Here is a 24,987-nt window from a genome sequence, read left to right as displayed (position 1 = left end):
GTACCCAGACCCTAGACATTGTTAGTCTTAGGACCAGAAAGGGTCAGGGTGCCTCTTCAAATCATTCCATAGCAAATACTTTCTCACCCTCTTTTCAAAGTTTACCCTCTAGTATTTCCTTCCAAGTTGATATACCATATTTTTCATACAAAGACCCTGCCGCTAATCCAGTGGCAAACAGGACATTTGTTAGAATTCGTTTTCCAGGAGTTATGATGAGCTTGCACCAGCTAATTAGTCTTTCACTCCCATAACTGGTTCACCATATAACCAGAAGTGCCCATCATGGAACAAAGTTTTCTCTGTGCTTGCTATCTAAGAAAATTTAGATAAATTAAGCTTCAACTCTCACAGGCAGAAAAACAAGGAGGCTTATGCAGACATTAACTTATGCATAATACTTCTATTATATTCATATGTACCGTCATCTGTGTGAATGTGACTGTATCCCTGTAAGTCTAAGTTTCAGGAAGGCAGCCACTATGTCTTTTTATCTCATTACTTTCCAGTGTCTAGCAGAGTGCTTTATGTAATAAGTATCAATAAATATTCTCTGGATGAATACAAATACAAACAACTAAACATTTAATGAATGTCTATTTACTCCATGAACAGTTATTTGCCTCTTGTGTAAAATAAGAATAATAGTATTGCTCTGCATAACAGTCTCAGTCACTAAAAGTGAAAATCAGGTAAGGTAACTGAAATTAAAATAATTTGTGTACTACAAAGTATTACAGAAGAGAGAACTGTATTGAGAAGATTATTGAAAGAGACCAGCTTTCAAATGATGGGTCTCTGGGAAACGGATACACACAAAAAAATTCCATGAGTCTACTACTGGGTAGAGTCATAATCTGAGAAACAAATTTAAGGGTTCTCATAATTACAAGATTAAAAAATAGAGCTTGGTGAATTCACTTTAATTCACTTGAAGTCTATATTTGCTATAATTGGATTTTCTCTTGTTCTTTCATTTTGCTTTTCTACCATTATAAACCCCTTAAGATATATCTTCAGAGGACTTCAAGGTCTCAAAAGATTCAAAACTAAACACTTCAGAAGCATTTATGTAAATAATAAATTATCTACATTTGTTACATAACATGTATTCAGTTAGGTAGTTTTTTCCAACTCTGATGGTCACTTCCAGTTCCTGAAAAACTCTTCAACGAGGATTGCTTCACATAGAGAGAAGAGGTATATGTGTTAAGACCTCTGAATAGGGCCTTGGCCAGGTCACTAACTCACCTAAGTATGAACTTGGACCAGATTCTTGGTTGTTTTAAGTAAACCACACTTTCTCTAACATTTGTATAACTTAAATCCATCACTTTCCAATTATAAGTCTACTTCAAGTTAAAAAACCCCACATAATCCTACTTTATCATGTTGGCAAGTCTTGCTCATAAAAAACCATTTTAAGAAACATGCCTATGATGACTCTCCAGCAAAAAAATAGGGTGGTTGATACTAATAAATTAATCGTACACATTAATCAAAGTAATTTAATACTTGCCAAGCTTTCACCTGACTTTGTTTAAACAAATGCTAAAATGTCTTGGAGAAATCTCTCTCCTCTCTCTCTCTCTCTCTCTCTCTCTTATTCACACACACACACACACACACACACACACACACACACACACATACATCATTTATATGCTTGTATTCTTTATCAGCTTTCCTTTTGCATCTGAAAATCAAAACCCCTCTCTGTTATTTCACTGTAACATTCAGGAATAAAGATACTTTATGGATTAGGAGAATGTGGGGGCAAATGTGTCTGTTTTCAGCCTCCAGTCTCTGAGCTAAGGATCTCCCACCACCTGCTGCTTCCTACACTCCCAAACTCCTGCTCCAGCTAGCTTTTCTGGGAGGAGAGGAGAAAACTGGAAGGGAGGGGAAGAAGGTTTGTGTGAGCAAGAGGCGGGAATGAGGAATGGGAGGCAGGAGAAGGCGTGGCCCAGCTCGGGCCGTCAGGATAAATACTCAGAACTGGGTGCGGGGTGTTGAGAGAGAACTCCGGAGGAACGCCTGAGCCGAGCAGCACCGAGGACAGCTCCCGGCAGCGCCTGCCCCCGTCTTCCTCCGCAGCCCAGATCTCTTTCACACACACACACTGAGGTTCTTGCTTACCCCATACTCGCACGGACACACACACACACTCACACGCACACACGCACACACACACACGCATACACGCAGACACATACTCGGCTGTACAATGGCAGAATCCCACCTGCAATCATCCCTGATCACAGCTTCACAGTTTTTCGAGATCTGGCTTCATTTCGACGCAGATGGTGATTATCTTCTCTTTTTAACTGTTTGAAGACCCCTTGTTCCTGCCCTTTTCCACCTTTCCCCCTCCCCTAAGCCTCCTGATCCTACTATCCCTCGTTTCTTTACTTCTTCTCCCACCTCCCTAATCTTGTCTTTCCGGCTGGCTGCCAAACCATCAACTTGAAAGTTTATATATTTTTTTTCTGTTATCCCAAAACCTTAAAGTTTTTTTCCTCTCCAAGAACGTTAATAGTAGAAAATGGAGGGGAGGGGGAAGGGACGAGGAGGAAAAGTGAGAGAGCGAGAAGAGATTGGGGGACACTGCACCCCAAAGTTTGTATGGCTACACTTAACATCCTTACCATCCTCCTTTGCCATTAGTGGGTCTAAACTTTGACACTCAGAGGGCAGGGCTGCCGCCCTTTCAGGGTTAATCAATGTAGAGGCAAGAGAGAGCCTTGCGGGTGGCCAGACAATAGCTGTCATGGAAATTGAAAGGGGATGAAACTCAGAATGAGATGTCTGATACCTGGGTGCCTCTTTGTCTTTGCAGGAAGTGGCTATCTGGAAGGAAAGGAGCTGCAGAACTTGATTCAGGAGCTCCAGCAAGCACGGAAGAAGGCTGGATTGGTAGGTTTAAGTTTGCAACGGAGGAAAAAGACCTTCAACCTTTAATATATAAATATTCTAGAGTTTTCATAATGAGCCACCGAGATCAAGTGGTTTCCAGGGAATGTAGACAGGGGGGATGCAGATTTACTGACTGAGAAAGGAGAGAAAAAGCGCCTTTCCCAATTGTGTAGGGGGGAAGATGAGGTCAGGCTTAGGGGGTGAGGGGTGTTGGAGGGAGAGAAAAAGAAATCCCCTAAAGGGGAAAACAACAACAACAACAACAACCTTACATCTGAAATCAGAGCTTTTAAAATATAGATTCTATACTTGTACGTGCTTTAATAATGCTTAAAAGGAAAATGTGGGTGCATGAGCTCTTTTAACAGATCACCACCTCTTCGATTGAGTTCTATTAGGTCATTTTTAACTTCTCCTTAACTCCGTGAGAGGTGAGGGGTAAAAACACATTTCTGCCCCTTGGTGGTCAGGAAACAGATCTGCAGATTATGGATCTCTTTTTCTATTGCCACTTATTGTTGACGTGGTTGGACAGATAAGAAAATGTTCTGTCTTGATCTTTCTCACTGGGGGAAAGTTGAACAACTTGCAACCTAATAATGAGCAAGAATTTAACAAGAAAGGTATTGATTTGTGTTGAGAGGGAGAAACCCAAAAGTCAGAGATGTAACAAGTAAAACAATTTTAAGAATTTCATGTATTTTTAAAAAGCAAAGTTATATTTTGATGGGAAACAATTAATGGGGTCTTGAAAACAAGCTATATTTGTGATTTAAGCAATAGGTAATTAAGTAAATGACAGTCCTTACTAATTATGAATGACTTACTTTTGGGTATAAATTTACCTGTTAAGAAAAGATGTTGTCAGCATAAAACTAAAATATACCCAGCTTTAGAATACAGAGGAGATGATTATGCAGAGGAAAATAGGATAAGAATTTTACTAATGTACTGGAGTTTATGTAAGACTACATTTCCAAAGACTGTTGGATTTGGGCTAGTTAGATGTTAATGATCTTTGGCTTTTAACTACTGGTTAGAAAGAGATTTTACATTACAGATTAGATACATCTTTTATGTCTTTAGAGGAAAACATAGGTGTATGTGATTCTTTAGCAAATCAACACCTTAAGCACTGATATATATATATATATATATATATATATATATATATATATATATATGCTTATTTATATATCTTATAAATATATAAATAACTAATAGAATTACCTTTTTTCCTATCTAAATTGAAAATTGTGTGATACACAGCTCTATACAACATATTCAAAAGACTAACAGAGGACTCTAAAATGTATTATAATGTATTGCAGAACTATCAATTGCTAAAGCATGAACCAAATCAACACTCTGGGAATTGTTTTACCCCAATTTAATATTATATGAACCTGAAAGTATAATAGAATGAGATCAAATAAAATAGAAAATGTTTTATATACTCTCTCCACACCCTCCCCTCCTTATATATATTACCATATATAGATTCCTGTAATATTATCACAGCTCTATATATCTTTGACTAATAAAGCAAAAACAATTCCTTCTCTCATTTAAAAATATATGTTTAAAATATCTGATTGGAAAATGTTACTAGCCATAAAATTTTGAATTAAAGCATTGTAAAATACCCCAGCAGCTAAATGATTGTATTTTAATTTTTCTAGATATAATTTTAACATTGTGATTTATTTTCAATTTAGAAATTCAAATACTTAGAAACTATAGTTTTTCAGATGTTTCTTTTCCTCTTCTCATTTTAATATTTGCACTTTTTTGGTAAATAAATAACTTCATGCTGGAGTTCTAAAGATTTTAAAGTTTTTTTCTACTGTCCAGTCTCTAATAGAATATTAGAAATTCTATATATTAGATATTAATCCAAACATAACAGACTTGAGCACAGGTACAAGATTATATCAAGTTGCTTAATATTTTGATTATTGAATTTTTTCTGGGTTATATATATATATAGGCTTTGCATAGTTAAAATCTAAATTGAGATCTAGGTTGAAAGGTTCATGTACTAGACAAATATTTCACTATACTATTGACCCCATTGTAGTAAACCTTTACATATTTCTTCTCTTTTTTTAGGACATAACAACCAACCTTAAGAACCAGGTTTCTTTTCATTTCTGGCCACAGAATAACAAATTTCATTGTATTAATAGAAACATTGTTTGGCTTCTCAGATTAATAACGTGAAATTTTAAAAATTTCACTAATATTAACTATAAGTGAATATAACATTAATGAAATATAACAACCCAAAATATGTTGGAAAACTACCTTTTGTACTAAACACAGTATTTAGTCTTTAAATTTGCATTAATTTTTATAAAGCTTTATTTTATTGTCATCATCATTACATTTTGCATTTTGTTTAAAACGTAGATTTTTGACATAGTTACAACCCAAGAAGTTCACAAACTAAATGCCAAGTCTGCTAGTTGGGGCATCTGGGTGGCTCAATTGGTTAAGCGTCTAACTTCAGCACAGGTCATGATCTCACAGTTCGTGGGTTTGAGTCCTGCATCGGGCTCTGTGCTGACAGCTCAGAGCCTGGAGCCTGCTTTGGATTCTGTGTCTTCCTCTTTTTCTGCCCCTTCCCTGCTCATGCTCTGTCTCTCTCTCTCTCCCTCCACGCCCCCCTCCTCCGTATCTCTCTCTCAAAAATAAACATTAAAATAAAAAGTCTGCTAGATAAACTAGTGGTACTATACAATTTTAAGATTTAAAATCAAATGCTTTGGTTTTTGCTTAAGGTATGTGCATAAAATATAACTGACAGTCCCATTGTTGCCAAGAGGTAAATGCTTTATTTTCTTACAGTTGTTGCTGTAATAAAATTTAATAAATGCAAGTTACAATTAATCCACAGAAGAATTTTGTTTTAAAGACTACATTGTAATTAAATTGCTTGATTACTATTTACTACCTCAGTTCTACTAAACATATTCACTTTAATTCAAAAAGGATTCTATAACAACTAATAGTAATAATATTTAGCCTAAATATAACTCTTAAACTGTATTAACCTATCTATCCCTAAAGCAAACTCATGTGATAGATAATACCACCATTTTGTTAGTTACAACAAAAACTGAGACTTTAATATACTTTCCCAAGGACATAGAATAGGACATTAGTAAAGGCTGACCTATTTTAAATAGGCTTCAGTTAATGCAACAGGGCTATTTAAAATGGGCTATGTTGGAGACCCAAGGGTATAAATGCAACTTCCTGAATACTAGTTCTATATTCAGATCACTAGTTTACAGTTCACGGCCCTCTAAGCTGTCAATATGTGAAGAGATTATGTAAGCAATAGAATAGATTAGAAAAAAATAATTCAAATGAGATCCAAGCATTCACTTTGTCACTATTAAACATGTGTTCTTATACTAAAATACATGGGAGAGAAAACATCTCAGAAAAAAATGGAAACAAAGAAGCCCTGGAAAATGCTCCCTAAGTTATTCTTGGAGGCAAAGATCCAAAACATATAACCAATGGTTTATAATAAGGTCATCAGTATTGTCTGTCTCTAATGAAAGTACAAATTGGTCAAGTCATTTTTTTATCTGACTTATTTTTTTTATTTAATTTTTCAATTTATTTAATCAATAAATGCCACTTCTATGTTGGAAACACAGAAGACACTGGAAACACTGAAGAGTGACAATGTGAGTCACTCTTCAACATTCACATTTTTGCTTGTCCAAACTGAAAATACCTATTATTACTTTCCATGGATAAAACATGTTAAAATAAGGGAAATGTTATAGGGCAATTAGTTGGAGCAATATAAAAGAACGTTTCTTGAAGCAAGCAATGTTTAAAGTACATCAACAGTGATCATTATATTTGAATTCACTAACAGTTATGAACTGAATAAATCTGACTATATTTTCAAAGTATAGCGTATTCTCAAAACTAGTAATAGAAGATAACTCAGTGATTGAATCAGAAGTGATCATGGTAACCCTTTCATTTGAAACCAGTAAATACTGTGTATCAGCTATGTCTTTAATTTTCATGAGAATAGTTAATTGCTATGCATAATTACAAACGGTTTCAATTCCAGGGTTTTTTTTTTTTTTGCATAAATCATTAACACCATCACAAGCATAATTGGTATTTTATTTAAATAAACTTCTTACCTACTTTTATATAATTTTAGGAGTTATCACCGGAGATGAAAACCTTTGTGGATCAATATGGGCAGAGAGAGGATGGAAAAATAGGAATTGTAGAGGTAAGAAACTTATGCATGTTTCGGATCTACTTTTAATAAGTGAGCTTATTGTAGTTGTGACCAACTCAAACATGATGTGGCAACACCAATTTGGAGAGGATTATTTTGCCTAAGTAACATGTTCTTTTCTGTTCAAAACTATGAACTAAAAAACATCAGAAATGTGGGGCACCTGGGTGCCTCAGTTGATTAAGTGTCTGACTCTTGATTTTGGCTCAGGTCATGATCTCACAGTTGTGGGATCAAGCGCCACACTCAGCATGGAGCCCACTTGAGATTCTCTCTCTCCCTCTCCCCCTTCCCCCCTCCCCCACTCATACTCTCTCTAAAAATTAAAAAAAAAAAAAATTTAAATGCTCACAAGTGAAAGAGAACCTAGAGTTTGCCTAATCCAGAGCCTAAATTTAATACATTATGAAACCAAGACATGGAGAGGTGAAATGATTTGCCTTCGGCCATGTGCATATTTGCTGGCATCAATACGGTTAGAAGCCCAAGTCCCAGACTTCTGTATGAGTACCTATGCCTTTATGTTACCCTGTTTCACTTGGATAAAACACCAAGTGCATTGTATAATGGTATTTTTATTTAATAGTATAGAATTTTCTATTAAAATATAAAGTGACATATTTGTAATCCCTATGACGATGGCAAAAGCTGCATCCTGGTTCCTGAAATTCTATTCTAGATTGGCAATTGACCTTAATAAAAACACAAGAGGTAAACAAAGTTAGTGAATATTTTATGATGTGTTATAGGCAAGGATTTCCCTTGAGTCTCTAAAAGTATAGCTGTGGGTGTCAAATCTTATCTTCTGACAATGACTATTTCTGTGGGGGACAAATATTTTTTATGAATCAGGGAAGCAAAACTTTGATTATGCCTCGATTCTTCCGCATTCTCAGATTTGTGCAAGAGCTGTTGCTTCACTTACTTGTACTTTTTGAAACTCTGGTGTCCCAGCTACTCTATCTCTGCAACCTCTTAGAGAAATTGAGTGGACAGCTTTATCCAGAAAAATTAATAAGGTCATTTTAAAATATGCCATATCAAAAGTATAATAATATTGTTATAATATTCTTAATAGATTAGGTTGTGATGTACTCTGGCTGCCAACAACATGTAGTTATAATTTACCTTTGATTCAGAGAATTAACCTGGTTTTCAAATACTTGATCATATAGGACATCTTTCATGTCAATGTGAAATACTTATTTTCAAGCAGCTACTACAAACGGAGTTAAGGAAGGACATACTATTATTATCTTTGTAATTAAAATATTTCCCTGGAGTATACACATTCCCCTTTGCCTATGTGTAACTCATTACTATATAAATAGATAAATTAACAGTACTGGGACTTACAGATTGACATAGAGGCCAACTAATCAAGGTATGAAATCATTGAGGACAAGAAAATAACATTTAAATGAACATAAATGATATGAGGCAAATCTATTTAAAACTAGTTGGAAAATCTAAAATCAGTGAAATTATAGATGTGCCTATCTCAGAGTTTGGTACACTTTATCATTCCAGTAGAGGAAGGACCATCATTTTATATTTAACATATTTCACCTTGAAAGACTCCAATGGTCTCAGCTACTTATTTTAATTTCTTCAGTTATAGTAGGTTAAACAGTATTATAAAAAAGCATGGATCCAATTCACATGCATTTTATACTTTTTAAAGGACTAAAATAATCTGTTTTGAATCCAGGTTTTACTATTTATGATACAATCACTTAAGAATTATAATTTGAAGTCCTATTTGAATGAGTGTCCAGGGGTCACTAGCAGATGCATTGTCCTGGAGGTATGAGGAAAGAAATTTCTCTAGAAGTTTGAGATAAGAAACTGTTGTAGAAAGTAGGTTGCATGTGTGAGAAAAGATAGTTAACAGAAGAGGATAAAGTTAAGGAAGGCTGAAATAAAGAATTGAGGAACTTTTTTTTTTTAATTTTTTTTTTAATGTTTATTTATTTTTGAGACAGAGAGAGACAGAGCATGAACAGGGGAGGGGCAAAGAGAGAGGGAGACACAGAATCTGAAACAGGCTCCAGGCTCTGAGCTGTCAGCACAGAGCCCAACGCGGGGCTTGAACTCACGGACCATGAGATCATGACCTGAGCCGAAGTCGGACGCTTAACCGACCAAGCCACCCAGGCGCCCCGAGGAACTTTTATAGCAGTCACAATAATAAAATTTACATTAGTATGACAATATACAATCTCTAAATAAATACATTCTCTCATTTGATCCTCACAACAAAATAAAGTAAGCCTAAATACAATATGAGGGTCTATTTTTATAGTTGGGGAACCTGAGACTTCAATAGAATTTGACTAATGTTAAGGAAAAAATAAGAAATAAATGGGGGAACAGCCAGAACCCAGCCAATTTCTTCTAAACTGGTTGGCCTTTTTTTTTTAATTAATAAACGATCTGTGCATTTTCTGCATGAAGAGAAAATAGTTTCAATCATCAGTAGGTTGATTTCTTATGGCAAGGCTTTATGTTTAGCCCAATTGAACAGGATGCACAAAGTATAGAGAAGTTACCAGACCAAAGCACTTGAAACATGATTTGGACAAAACTTTCAGATCAGCTGAAGCAGAATAAGAGAAAACTTTCTAATAAATTCTTATGTGTCTCACTTAACATTCCAGGACACAGAATTTTTTGCTGAATGGGACTCCTGGGAATAACTAGCCAAAAATCCTCATTTTAAGGATGAAGAAACTGAAATCCAGAAAGGTTAAATGATGTGTCCAAGGTCCCACTGGCAGGAAGGACAACACCTGCAGAGAAGCCTAGATTGGACTCGGATTTCAGAATTCTTTTCATTAATCTGAGTTATCAGCCATGGTGTAAGAAGAGGGGTGGAGTGGTAATTAGTTGAAAAGAAGAGAATTATAGAATGGAGAACAGAAAGAGTACTCAATGCAGGAGTTCATAGGCACGTTGATTCGGTCTAGGGTGGTTAAGTAGGAGTGAAGAGAGTAAAGAGAGGTTCTGAAAATCATTGGAAAAAAGAAGTTGAAAGTTGCAGATTGCATGTAGAAAACTGGGATGGGAAGGGTAGGGAATGCCTGAATTTATAACATGCCCTCTAGTGTCACTAGGAAGTTGTATAAAATGGAGTTCATCTTTTCTTTTTTCAACTTGACGTATATCACTTGCTAAGAAATCCTACATATAATATGGGACACAAACACACAAATCCTAGCTGGGAAAGGGAAACCCCATGTTTTCCAAAATATGGAAAATATCTACCTACTCATATCAAGATACTGTAACTTTGGTGTTCAAACGGAAAAGAAAGTAGATTTGCCTATATATTTAATAGGTGTATTCATGGGCTCATCAAAATCTAATCAAGGTAAGCCAAATGATATTCATGTGGTCGTCTGCTTTCCTGTTGGAAATGGGCTAAAGTGATTTGGCTTTAAGTGAGATATGTTGCTCAAAAGATCAGAAAATACAGTGATTAATTTTCAAAGTTCTGTCCTGAAGTGCACTGACCTTGCCAACAACATACTTTTGCTATCTAGAAATATTTAAAATGAAGGGTAATATATAGATATCTTTCCTCTGGACTTTTAAATTTCATGTCTTTAAATAGATTTTAAAATTCACACAAATATAAAGAGATTCCTAATACGAACTGAAAACAGCAGCACTGAAATTCTGAGAAAACTGAACAAATACCATGACAGTCAAAAAACTGTTCTAAATTTATTCAGACTAATAGCTCTATTTCAGAGAAGGCTGATTAAAATAATTAAAACAGGAAGGCTGAATGATTCAGCAGATAACGTGAGCACCAGAGAAGAAATTTCTAGTAAGCATAGATATTTCCCTTAGATATCAAATATGTAAGCTTTTCACCTGATCCCTTGGGCAACATGTGAGAACCTACCACCCTCTCCAGTTTTATTCTATCTATTTGTCCAGGTCAGTACATCCACTGAAAAAAATAGATCTAAAAGCTATTTTAATCCTAAAACTGTAACAACCCTCCGAGGGAAGCAGACACTTCTGTAGACTTTCCCTCTTTTCTTCCACAGTGGGATTTGAGCATATGAGTTTAGCTCTAGTGAATGTAATTTTTCATGGCAGACTACTTTTCCACCTCAGAATTTGGGGAAATGAAGGACAATGAAATCAGATTAAAAACTTCCCTCTGGCTGCATGTTTTTAAATGATTAGGAAAACGTTTTTGATTGAAGATTTTAATGGAGGGTGACGAAGGTTACAGACGAGGACCTAAAAGTGAAGAAAGTCAGACTATCTGATTTCAAACCTGGCTCAAACTATACACTGTCTGATAGCAGTTCATTTATCCATTCTGCCTCTGTTTCCTTGTCTGTAAACAGGGATGGTATAGGAGGACCAACATCAAATTTGATAAAGCATGTCAAACAAATGGATCAACCCCGGCACACTGTAAAAGCCCAATAAATATATTTGCTAGAATATATTTAAAAAAAAAAAACTAAAAATCTACACCATTCTGAATGCCAACCCTTTTTCCCACTTCTTATATAATTTTTCATATTCTAATTGTTAAACTCAACTTGTCTCAAATTTATATGAGATTATTTGCCTTCCAAATTTCCTGGAGTCACTTAATTGCCTAGGAAAAATACTTCTCTGGTTCCCAAATGAAAGAAGTGAATGCTTTGTTAATATGTGCTGAAGGAGGTTAACATGTACCATGAATGTCTTCAAGAGTTAAGAATTATGCCTCATATGTGCTTTGACTTATTTAGCTTGGGCATTAGGTTTCTAGTAAAAATTGCCCTTCGTATGTACTCTCCTTGCACCTAATACTTACCTTTATCACTATATCTACTTTTCTGAAATTGTAGGGAAAATGTTTGAAATTATCTGCCTCCCTATAAGGTTCTTACCAGCAGTGACTATGAATCCCCAGCATCCAGTGCAGTGCCTAATAGGTTCTGAATCACAGCTACATGAGCTATAGCAAGGACTTTCAACCTACTTCAAAATGTAAGGCAGGAGTTCTACATAATACCTAGGAATAAAAGAAAGATGTAAAAAACAACAAAAAAAAAACCCCTGTGACATGTTCAGTTCTCTGGGAAGCAGATCTAAGTTGAAAATTAGCAGTTTAAGGAAGTTTATTCAGAAATGCTCTTGGGACCAATACCTATTGAAAGGAAATGAAAAGAACAGGACTGGGCAGAGAGAGACTAGGGGCTGTGATACAGTCTCAACGGAGGCTTTAGCTGATGCTACAGTGGGCTCTAAAGCTGGGATGGCCAGTCTCAAGTTGTGTGACAGGGCTGTGGCTTTTGTTTTGTTTTGTTTTTTGTTTTGTTTTTTTATCTCCACGTGGATCACTCTTGGGACACTGGCTCCTTGGGAAGGCAGTTCTCTTCAGCCTAGATAATCTCCCAAAGTCACCCCCAAAGACTCTCTCAAAGTAACACTGTCAGGACCTAAAGGGAGCTCTGGGTGGAATACCACAATATCCATCCCAATCTCTATCCATAATTCAGTAATAAGTTGTTTGAATTATCTCTAAAGGAAATCTCTATTTATATACAGCCTTTGCTGACAGTAGACCATAGTCAATTGCCTTCATTCATAGGTTTAGTAAGATATTTACTGAAATGTTTGCAGGTTCCGGGCAGAGAAACAGTAAATAAGACACAGACACTATCCTCCTATATAGTCTGCATTTATATCTAGGAGAGACAGGCAAACACACTTTTCCTTCCCAACTCTCAGTGACAAGTAACCAGTTCTCACAACTGAAGCTTTGAGGGTTTCTGGTCACAACTGTCTGCCTTCTATTCGTTCCCCTGCAGTTATTCTTCGCTCTCTTTTCCAACCCACAACAGAGTTTTGAGAGTTCATAAAAAAGCAGGCAGGTAGCCCAAGAATTAAGAAATTAGCAAAAACCTTGGAACAGGCAGGACTGAATACTTGCACGGACCGCAGAGACTTAGCAAATCTGAGAATAAAGCAGCCTTACTTGACACCTTCAATAAAAGGCCTCTCACACTTTGTAGATATGCTCTTAGACACCAGAGTTGGAGAGCTACTGCACCCAGCTCTGAAATTTGAACACTGATGCACAGTGTGTTGATGGAAACATCAATAGCAGGACCATTACATTGTGAAACACACCTTTAAAAAAGATGATTTCTTTGTGTTCACTATACCTACATCCTATTCACATTTATTCCAGTGTCAATCTGTTTTATAAATTTTTTAATGTTTATTTTTGAGAGAGAGAGAAAGAGAGAGAGAGAGAGAGAACAAGTGGGGGAGGGACAGAGAAAGAGGAAGACACAGAATCCAAAACAGACTCCAGGCTCTGAGCTGTCAGCACAGAGCCTGATGTAGGGTTCAAACCATGCACCTTAAGATCATGACCTGAGCCGAAGTCGGACTCTTAGCTGATCGAACTACCCAGGCTCACCTCATTGTGTCTCTTTTAATGGCTAGCTTGTCTTATTATAATCATTTACATGTTTAAGACTCCTTTTTAATGTCTATAAAGTGGGATGGCTCTATATTCAGTTTAACATTAATAGTTCAAATTAATAGATTGAATATGTCAAATGTAGTTTCAATCTATATTTTTGTAAATAATGAAACCAAGTAGGACCAAAATGGCATGGCAAAAGAAACATACATTTATACTAGACATGGAGAACAATTTTTACCATCTCTATATTTGACATTCTAGAGACGTCTAAACTTAATGCAAGTTATATGAACTTTAATTTTCAAAACAAAGATGGTTAAAATTCTCCCTTACTTTACATTTTGTAATTGCTTGCTAGTTCATTCTTTTATTTTTTTCTGTTTTCATGAATTTGGAGGATTTTAATAAGTGTAATTTTTTCAGAAAAATTATTTTGTGTTCAAAATACTGAGTTATTAAAATACAAGCAATATAGAAAATTACAATGGAGACAGTAAAAATGAATACTATAAGTCATGTTAAGTAGGTATGTTTAATGAAGTGAAATTATCAACCAATCCACAAGCATTTATGTCAGGCATAAAGCATGGCTGAGCACACTCTGGGCATTCAGCAGATGAAGACGAAGAGCGGCCTCTGCCCTCCTGAAATGGATGGTCTGACAACCTACAAAGTGGTATCTGACAAGTTACATACCAATAAATAGAAGAATTGCAACTTGCTATTTCCTATTCCCTAAATGAATGCTTATGTTAATATACAACTATACTAGTGACCTTTGTTTCAAAATAAGAAACGTTTTCTGACTGAGTCATATTAATATCCTAGTAAGATATTTGGGTCTGTTCTTAGTTTCACTTCCATATGTAGTGTCTACAAACTGAATGGATCTGGTTTGAGGTATCATTTTAAAGACCCAAAAACAAGTGAAAGGACATATTATATGGGCATAAAAAAGCAGAGGTTACTTGCATATAAGTTGGAATGATATGTTTTCTATTAAATTTTATTTTTTAATACCCCTCAGTGGATGAAACTTTTCAAAGGAGGGGGTGGGGAGCTAGTCTTTCCTATAATTTAGTAGAAATTTTGGAACTTATACTGAACTTAAGTTGATCCATACCATAGGTTCTTGGGCTAAAATCCAGGGATGAGCGTCCATGCCTGAATTTCAAGTGAATCATCAACTTCTGGAAATCAGATGAAATATAGTTTGTGTAGGTTCATTCTTTAATGGTGAAGATATGGTGATTCTACAAGATTCTCAAAGTCCTTTTGAACCCAGTACATTTAAGAGATGTTGGTTTCTACTTCAATTCCTTATTGTAGTGATGAGAGTACTAAGTTCCAGAGGTGGCTGAGGGAGTTGCTGGGGACCACAGCTAATTAGCAGCTGAGCCAAGAATAGAACCCATGCCTGCAGTGAGGCCATCAATCCAGCTCCCACCCTCCCTGCACACAATAGATAGATTACAATCATCTTAAAATGGGATCTGGAGCCCTTTTATCTTCCAAAAAAAAAAGGAGGGGAGCAAGAGAACTGAAGTTATGAAATGAGATCTAAAGAGACAGGTCATAGTGTTGAAATGGAGATCATAAACCCGGGCCCTGGATTCCAACAGTGGGCACCCTCTTGGATGAAACCAACAGTTTAAGAACAGATTTTCCCTCTTTCTGTTTAGTTCCACTGTTCATCTTGAGTTGTCTTACCACCTCTCTTTCCACTGCCGTACAAGTATCTTTAGTGTATCCTCCTCACATCTCTAGGCTTTCTCCTCAGACCCGGGAATTCATTGCTTCCCTTTCTTCCTTTCCACTACATTCACATTTCTCATAGTTTCTTTCCTTCTACATGACATGTACCGTCCCCACATTGACATGTATGTACCCCACATTATATGCGCCCTGAGAGGAACAAGACTGCTCTGTGGCACAGAAGAGGTGAAGGCCGGGATGAATCTGCTCAGATGAGGAGTGGTCCAACCAGTCCTATCTGAGCTTTCCGGGCACACGAGGACCAGCCAGCCAGCCAGCCAGGCAAGGCCACCCAAGCATTGGAAAAGACACCGGCTCTGTGTAGGAACAAAGTATCAGCAAGGGAAGGTCATTCCTAACGTTTTTCCTCTCCCGGCTTTCTAAGCAATAAAACTGCTTCGAATAAATATGTTCAAAAAGAACTAAGCAGGAAGTAATGACAGAGGCTTGCTTTCTTTACAACAACTTTTCACAACTTTTTCAGTTGGCTCACGTGTTACCGACAGAAGAGAACTTCCTGCTGCTCTTCCGATGCCAGCAGCTGAAGTCCTGTGAGGAATTCATGAAGGTAAAACAGAGCCCTGTCAATGAGGGAGGTCTTCAGAAAGCTACTTAATGCAGGAAAATGGTGGCTTTTTTTTTTTTTAATGTGTTTGGTTTTCCTTATCCCAAATTACTTACAGACATGGAGAAAGTATGATACTGATCACAGCGGCTTCATAGAAACGGAGGAGCTTAAGGTAAGCAAATAAATACGTGTGCTAAGCTTTCTTTTTCCTTTTAAATACAGTTATGAACTCTGTAACATTTTAAAAAGCCTCCCACGAAAGCAACTAACTGTTGAGCAACGGCACACTTTCCCCCACTCTTCCACATTGTTAATGAAGTACCAGATGAAACAAGAGACTTCAAGTACGTCTTCAGTTCTATTCAGCAATGCAAAAGAAATTAGCATTTTCTGTGCTGCAAACAAATTGTTATACTAGATAGTCAGATATAACAGGATACTAAGCCAAAGAAGACACTCCTTTTCATTGAAATTTGCCATTTTATTTTATGAATTAAACAACTAATATAAAGAGATTTCTCTCTCAAGAGAAAGAGAGACAAGTATTGGACACCTACTATATGTTATGCACATTCTTTTACCTAATCTCCACCTGAGTTCTGAAGTTAGTACTACGCTCCTGAGGAAAGAGATAAAGAGAAGTTTAGTGATGCGCTAAGGCGACACTGAATGAAGACACGGGGCTGCAGTGTTTAAACCCAGACTCCTCTGCCTCCAAGTTCCCTCGACATTCCATACCACCTTCTGCCTCTCAACAAGAACGACAGAGTCCTTGCACGATCCCACTTCTGAAAAGTTGCAACTTTGAAAGTGAATTTAGGAACTTACCTCTCACAAACGTACAGAGGAGCTGGTGGGGGAGGAAGAAGATACAAAGGAGAAGGCAAAGTGGTCTAGAAATCAAGTTATTCTGTCTGATTTTTCATCTTTCAAATGGGGGTAATAATACCTTCCTCTCAGATTTATCGTGAAGCTCAAGTAAAATTCTGTGCATGAAAGATTTTGTGACACTCACGAGGCACAATAAATTACATTATTCACGAACTCAGTAGTTCAGGAACTCAGTAATTTACTAGTCTTTCAGAAGTATGGCAACATCTTTCTCTCATTTCCTCAAATCGTCCCCAAGACTTCTCAGTCCAGAAGACCCTATTTTGTCTATCTGCAGGAAATAGAATAACTAAAAGGGAGGCAAATTGATACTTACTGAGCACCTATGTGGTGCTCAGTACTATGTGGCTGGTAGAGTATTAGGGGCTTGAAATGAATTTTGACATTTAATCCTCACAGAAAACTTGCAAGGCAGGTATTATCATTCCCACCACGCAGAGAAGGTGAAATTTACAGAGATTGGATAATTTTTCAAAGTTACCTAGCTGCTTACGAAAAGAATCTAGACGATCTGACAATGTTAATGATGTTTTTTTTCCCCCCACAACACCACATACTTCCAAGCTTCAGGCATCAAGAGCTACCTCTCCTGTTGTCCTGTGTGGAGATAGGAATATCAAATACCATTTCCTCATCATGGTTTAACACGGTTTAAGTCACATACAGTTTTTTTTTTTAAGTTTTTTATTTTTGTTTATTCTGAGATGGGAGGAGGGGCAGAGAGAGAGAATTCCAAGCAGGTTCCACAAGGACAGCACAGAGCCTGACATGGGGCTTGAACTCACAAACCGTGAGACCATGGCCTGAGCCAAAATCAAGAGACGCTTAACTGACTGAGCCATCCAGAGGCCCCATTCACATACAGTTTTAGAGATGGAACTAGGATGTTTGTACCACTGTAAAATTGCTAAAACACATTCAACAGCAGCTTCTTGGAAATATAAACATTTTAAATGTGAAAACAAGGTCTTTTACACAAACTTGCAACACAACAACCTAGAGCTCACAAGGTGACAGTTAAACTTGTGTTTTTATTCTACAGGACCAAAAAAATAATCGTTTTCAAGTTCATAATGAAAACCTTAGCTCATTTCCAATACTGACCTTCTTTGTTCTACATTTTATTCTCAGAAAGAGATTCTAAATAGAAGTCCTCCTCTCTGGGGAATTTTAAAGATAAGTTGGCATTCTTTTTTAATGGATCTTTCAAGAAAGCTAATTTTAAGATCCATAATAGAGTAAAACATCACTTGCTCTCAGACACGACTTTGAATCTCAGCGTCCCGAGGTTTCTCCCAGGCTATTTTTGTGACCACCATTTTAGTCTCTGATGAGGCTTTTTAACCCAATTAATCTCTGACAAAAGGCTCATAAGGCTCAAAAATAAAATTCACCCCCAATAGATAACTTTGAATTTTCCATGCTTCACTTTGGCTTTGAAGTGCAATGCTTGAAATGAAAATAAATTTAATCAAACAAAGAAAAAGGTCTCCTTTCTCAGAAAGAATGAAGTTAAATCAGCCCAGCAGAACTGGTACATTTGGGAAACAGAAAAACCACTACAGAACCAAAGATACCCAATCCTTCAATAATATCCAAGCATAGTATTTGCTCAGTTTTCCATAACTGCTTTAATTCATTTTCTGAAAATAATAAAGAAGTTGCAAATGAACAGCACTAGACAAAATGATTATCATATGCCTGAGTGCTAACACTTTTATGTGGCTTTCATAAAGCTTTTTATTTCTTTTTTTTTTTAAAGTAAACTCACTCCTAAACTCCAACTGTCAAATTAATAATCATCTTTTTTCATCCTTCCCACAATAATCTCTATTTTAATATGATTCATATATCCTTCAAGGATTAGATAATATCATCTGTGGCCAGCTGTTTTAGTCTGAACAACCAGCTGAAGCATTCTCTCCAAGGTGCTTGGGACAGCATCAAGCCTAAAAGTTAACTGACTGGCCCTTCAGTGAAACAAGCTTCCTAGTGGTCAAAAGCTGATGTGAAAATACAGCTTGCAAGGAAAGAAAATCCACTAGAAATTAGAGGTAGTTCTCCATCTGGCTCACTAAGAATTTTCACTCATGTTACAAAGGCATAGAGAGGGGCCCTTGTGTTTCTTAGAAAAGTCATACGCGCCTTTGTGAAGATAACATTATGTAGAAATGCATCCATTGGGCTGGTTGGTGTACAAGCTTGTACTCAGATTCCTACACAGTGCACAACCCAGATACTCATTTAACTGAAGTCACAAAAGCAGTGCAACACAGACTATAACACATAAGGCAGATATACCTGTCAAAGGCAGCGGCATCATTGGAATGCCACGTGAACCGTGTAGAATAATGTCCCTTCTAAGGTCTTCTCCTCGCCCAGTTCTACCCTCAAAAAGAGGCCTTCTTTGCATTCTTGGGATGTTCCATTTCAGGGCGGCCTGAAATGAAAGCAGACTGTAGGTTACTGATGACATTTATCTGAGCGTTCTTTGTCTTAACAGAACTTTCTAAAGGACCTGCTGGAAAAAGCAAACAAGACTGTTGATGATACAAAACTAGCTGAGTATACAGACCTGATGGTAAGACTGATCTTGGAGAGACTGTAGCCCAGGGTCTATGAAATATTACTATGTTCTTGTTAATTCCCAAGGCTATGGAGGATACATGAAATAAACCATGGTATGGGCATCACTTGCACACAGGTATCATTTCACTTGAAAAGTGAAATACTTCAGGATGTTTACACCTTGTGAGGCTGAGTGAGAGCTGTTATCTTTGGCTTTAACATAAGTAATCAACACGAGTATTTCTTTTCTTGTGGAACTGGGTAATTTTTATCTATAAAACATCATTTTTCTTACAAAGCCAGTGTAACTATATCACCAAACTTTGAGTGAGGCATTCCAAATGTACCCTGATGCTATGATAAATAGTATAACCAAGACCTCTTATAGAATATTGATAATAGAGCCAAGAAAATTGCTTTACACATAAGCCCTTAATGATTTAGGAATGAACACATTTATGAAGTTCTAGGTAGAATAATCCAGCGCCCATGAAGGTCATTAATTTCAAGTGGGTAGTTTCTTCATTTTGACTCACAGAATTAAGACTATGAAGAAAATTCTTTGCCAAACTGATTAAACTATGGACCACTATTTTGGCAACATTTTAATTAGTTTTTGAAATTCAAGCAAAATTTTAAATTATCCATATCAGTACATATATGTGGTTTAAGTACTGTAAATGTACAGTAAATTCTTACAGTTTTAAAATAAAAACCCATAAAATATAAGTGTATATTATAAAAATTATGTTATATTAGGTTGATAAAGGGGTTAGACTTTTTAGTTACCCTGGAAAGTCATCTTATAAAAGGTTTGATTATATTTGATGTAATGGAGGCTTACTTTCAGCCCATCCTACTTTGATGTAGGGAAAAGAAAAACACTAGAACTTTACTGTTGTCTTATTCACTATACAGTGAGATTATGGAGTGAGACTAATCTTTAATTTCAAAACGATTAAAAATTTTCATTGCAAGGAAGTATCCTTTTCTATCTACTTGTCATAGCATTAGCATACAAATGTGTCACAGTGGACAGATCTGAATAACTTCTGGAAATGGACAATAACCTACATTTATTAGTTTTCTGTTTTGTGCCAGTCTTATGGGATGTCTATTTAAAGTAAAGACTCCTTCCAGGTGGAAATTTGAAGCAGTCTTTTAAAAACCACTCAGATGGGAGTTTCCCCCCTGTTGGATTGGCCTGGCGTATCTGATTCAATGTCATAAACCAGTTCAAATCTGAGAGGCAAATTAATCAAGAACTAATTAAAATTTAAATATATATGTTGAGAAATATTCCCCTATGGACACTAAATTGTGTGATCAAGTCCAATGTCTTGGTAGACAGTTTGACAATATTAGGACTCATGGTCAATAGATTGTAAAATGTGTCAGTATCGGACCCTGAAAAAAAATCTGCCTCCTACAAGGAATGTTAGAACATCTGAAACCATAGACTCTTCTTTTTCTCCCTAAAGAGACTTCACTAAACCTATATCCATTATGACCCTGATAACATTCCTTTCTTTAAAAACAAAAGTGTTGCTTTTTCACATGTGTAATGTGCAAACTTTATATATTTTAACACATTTCATCTATAATCCTTCCATGTAATATAGTACAGCAGTAGTTGCTACTTTCTAAAAACATGAATGTTTCCTGAATAAGGGTAGGAGTGTATTTATATATCTGGACGTGTCTTGGTGTGTGATGTACCTGTAAGTGCAATGAGGAGGTAGCTAGTATCCGAGGGTAAATAAAACAATTGAAAATGATGCAAAAACTCTATTCTCTAAGAATTTATTCATTCTTCTTCAATAGAAGTCTATTGCTTCTGTCTGTAAGTTTATGCTCTAAAAGAAGGAAACAAATATTTATTCTCATATCATTCTTTGGAGAGTTTTAGGGTGTGCTATATATTGCCAGACACATTCTCTCTCACATCTTGATACATACACATACTTGCAAGAAAAATAAATGATGGTATTCTAGAATCTAGCTAAGATCACTATTGCTCTGTTTGACTATTCTACATTGTCCTGATATACTCTGGCAATTGACACAACTTACAGAACTAAAAATTTACTCAAAGCTTAATAAAAGCTAGTTTCTAGAATTTTGCTGCCTGTATAAGTAATTGATAACTCACAGTGCTTTACTTTTAATTTTCTTCTCCTTCCTGCAATAAATCATTCTTCAATGGCTACAACAATAATATTCTGTCTTTCAGCTGAAATTATTTGATTCGAATAATGATGGGAAGCTGGAATTAACTGAGATGGCCAGGTGAGTTTAGGAAATACATGGATATTATAATAAGTTGATCCTTGTCCGGAAAATCTCATCTATTAATATTTCTCTCTCAAAAGGTTACTACCAGTACAGGAGAATTTTCTTCTGAAATTTCAGGTATTTCTCTTTTCCCTACTGTAAATATTATTTTCCTTGGAAAGTTAGACTGTGGGAGATTTGCCAAGGGAAACACAATGAAATACAATAGTAGCATTTTAACCTTTTCTCTCTTCTCTATCACCCAGGGAGTCAAAATGTGTGGGAAAGAGTTCAATAAAGCTTTTGAGTTATATGATCAGGTAAAAGTTCATTTTTATCTATAATTTGATTGTTTAGGAGAGTTTGGAAAATGCTCACTTCAGTGAAAACAAATCTCTCAAACTAAAGGTCCATATTAAAAGTAACAGGAGCTATTAAAATTACTCAGCCAATTCATTCTTGTCACAGGAAATGTATTATGGTATGTCCCAATCAGACGAATCTGGATTCCAATCCCATGCTGTAATTTATCTATTTTGAGGCTTTAAATAAGACACCAAACTCCTCTCAACCTCAGTTTCCTCATTTGTAAACAGGAGATAATAATACCGACTTTACAGGGTGGAATGAGGATTAAGTTAGTTGAAAACATCCAGCAAAATCCTCCCCACCATGTGATAGATGGTGACATCATGCACATGAGGAAAGTTTGTTAGTAATGTCAATAGTTGACGTCCTTTATTTTCTTCTAATTTCTCTACTTCTGGACCAAATCTGACCTCTTGGGCTCTAGCATAGCTCTGCCACTACCTGCTGTGACATCAGGCTAGTCACATAGCCTCCCCAGGCCTCAGGGTCCTCATTCACATGAACGTATTTATGACCACTTAATTACTTCAACAGGAGGTGATATTGTTAACATAAGATGAAATGTTAAATCTGAAAGTGCTTTGAAAAGTTCAAAGTGTTTTATAAATGTAAGGTGTTGAATGAGAGGCAATTCACATGTATTTTGGACCTCGGGAGCAATTAAGCATCTTGAGGGTCGGACACGAAGACATTGGAATATCTGCCAGTGAGATTTCTGAGGATTTCGATTGTTTCTGTTTATTACATCCCCCGTTATTGCTCAGCTGGTTGTATACTGGTTTTTTTCTGCTCCCTCAGGACGGCAATGGGTACATAGATGAAAATGAACTGGATGCTCTACTGAAGGATCTGTGTGAGAAGAATAAACAGGTAATTTTGTTACCATGCCACTTACTTTTTAGGCAGACTATAAGGATCCATCTACCACACATCCATTTTTGGAAGTCTACTTTAAAGATTTATACAGCAGCAGCAGTAGAATTCAATTCTTAACCTGATTTGGCACTGGCCTAAATCAGTGTAACTGTGATAAATATATTTTAAAACAACCTTGTGATTATTCACTTTAGTGTAAGATTTCAATCCAGCTCTTAATGGATTGATGTAGCAAGCAGTTTTCATCCTATGTTTTATCACTTGACAGTGGTTAATTAACTTCCATATTTAACTGGATAACAATGCCATCTATGTTCTATACAGGACCTGGATATTAATAATATTCCAACATACAAGAAGAGCATAATGGCTTTATCAGATGGAGGAAAGCTGTACCGAACGGATCTTGCTCTCATTCTCTGTGCTGGAGACAACTAGAGTTAATGACCATGACCACTTACTAGCGATACATTGTATCTAAAAAATAACTGTGCACTATAAGGGAGTAGGCTGTATTTTCTTTTGTATCTGTAAATTTAACTGCATATAGCTAATTACCCAGGATGTGTGGCACTTTCTTTTCAGCTTGTTTCTACACTGTTTGTAATGTACAGTTTTTGTAACTACATGATTGGAAAAGAACGTCTTAGGCTCAGGCCAGCCAATACACCCAACTGGGAACAAAAAATAACCGAACACATTCTTGCTGTCACAAATATAGTTGGACATGATTTCCCTAAAAATTCCATTAGGATTAATCTCTAAAATTCTAGTCTCTGATGTGTAAATGCACATGTGTCACTGAATAGGAGAATTATACCTAACAAGTTACCGCTTCAGACAATCATAGGTCTGTCCCACAAGATAGTTTTAAGCTGTATTTCCAATTATTAGGAGGAATGTGCTTTTGCATCTAAAATACCAAAATATCAATCAATAGTTAGTTATTTGTGGCTCTATGAGGTTAACAGTCTCACTAGACAAGACTTAGTTAATTAATCAACAACACGTCTACTGCTTGAATCCATACCAAGCTATTGGTTCAAGTTAATTTGATGACAAGGAAGAGTAGCACCAGATGAAACATAAATCTGTCTGATTCTACATCTGTATTTCCAACAAGCCTACTGTCAGAGAGTGTGACCTTAATCCATTTTCTAAACTGTTTTCACGTGTTGCAAATTATAATTATTCTAGTCAACTGCTGTTTTTATGTCATATTGTGTGATCTCTGATTAAATTATATATGCCGAGTATCCTGGTGTCTACTTTGCATACTTCCTGGATTTTCTTTCCATGTAGGACTGTCCATTTCCACCAAGGGTGTCTGCTGCCTCTGAAAATATTTTTTTCTAGCTATAACAACTCTATTTTTTACTACATAATTAACTTTTAATGTTAAATTCATAGCACCCTGATTGTTGAATGTTATATCATCAAAATTTTGTGTATTCTGTGAATTCTATATATTTCATATTGAGATCAGCATTCAAAATAGTTCTATTTCTATCTGCAAATAGTTTCAAATGAGTTAAAAATAACATCTGAAGAGAAATACTAATGTAATCATTTATCATACTTAGCAAGGGAGATTCTAAAACGTTCTTTTGACCTACATCCAAGTCAGTTTCATATATTTGTAGCTAGAATATCCTATACTGGTTATACCTGACATGTAATGGTTGGTGACTTCGGATTCTTTGATTGTGAAGCAGAGAGCTAAGAGTTATGTGTCTTTATGAAATTTACAAAGTTACCACCAAAGAATTAATGGTTCTAGATCAGTTTAAATGTCCCCAATTCTATAAATTCAGCACTACTTTTCTCAATTCATAGAAATTACGACAAAATAAAAGTGAGGTATCTCTTTCCCTCAAGGATGAACAGAAAATAGATCTGTCAAAAAATAAAATTTATCAAAATGATGTATTAGATTGGCTTTGCTTCTAGTGTGTAAATGGAAGCACTGACCTTAGGTTGAATTTAACGACTAAGAATAAAGAGGAAAATAACTCATTGCTTGTATTT

The 24,987-nt window shown here is 36.1% G+C and overlaps 1 protein-coding gene across 1 annotated transcript; it reads left to right on the top strand.

Moving 5' to 3' along the window:
- Positions 1-1,904: 1,904 nt before the first annotated feature.
- CALB1 (calbindin 1) lies at positions 1,905-23,794 on the top strand. The gene is made up of 11 exons (XM_060610869.3): positions 1,905-2,306; positions 2,840-2,916; positions 7,118-7,192; positions 15,898-15,981; positions 16,097-16,153; positions 19,376-19,453; positions 21,674-21,729; positions 21,813-21,852; positions 21,981-22,034; positions 22,882-22,953; positions 23,284-23,794. The coding sequence occupies exons 1-11, from the start codon at positions 2,228-2,230 to the stop codon at positions 23,395-23,397; spliced, it is 786 nt and encodes a 261-aa protein (XP_060466852.1). The 5' UTR covers positions 1,905-2,227; the 3' UTR covers positions 23,398-23,794.
- The last annotated feature ends 1,193 nt before the right edge of the window (positions 23,795-24,987 follow it).

The sequence above is a fragment of the Panthera onca genome, chromosome F2 (genome assembly GCF_046562875.1).
Source record: "Panthera onca isolate mPanOnc1 chromosome F2, mPanOnc1 haplotype 2, whole genome shotgun sequence".
In the NCBI taxonomy this organism is placed as follows: domain Eukaryota; kingdom Metazoa; phylum Chordata; class Mammalia; order Carnivora; family Felidae; genus Panthera; species Panthera onca.
This window is presented reverse-complemented; position numbering and strand designations above follow the sequence as displayed.

Coding starts and splice junctions, on each gene's coding strand:
- CALB1 (XM_060610869.3), top strand. CDS start 2,228: ATGGCAGAATCCCACCTGCAATCATCCCTGATCACAGCTTCACAGTTT. Junction 2,307..2,839: donor GCTTCATTTCGACGCAGATG/GTGATTATCTTC, acceptor TTGTCTTTGCAG/GAAGTGGCTATCTGGAAGGA. Junction 22,954..23,283: donor TGTGTGAGAAGAATAAACAG/GTAATTTTGTTA, acceptor TGTTCTATACAG/GACCTGGATATTAATAATAT.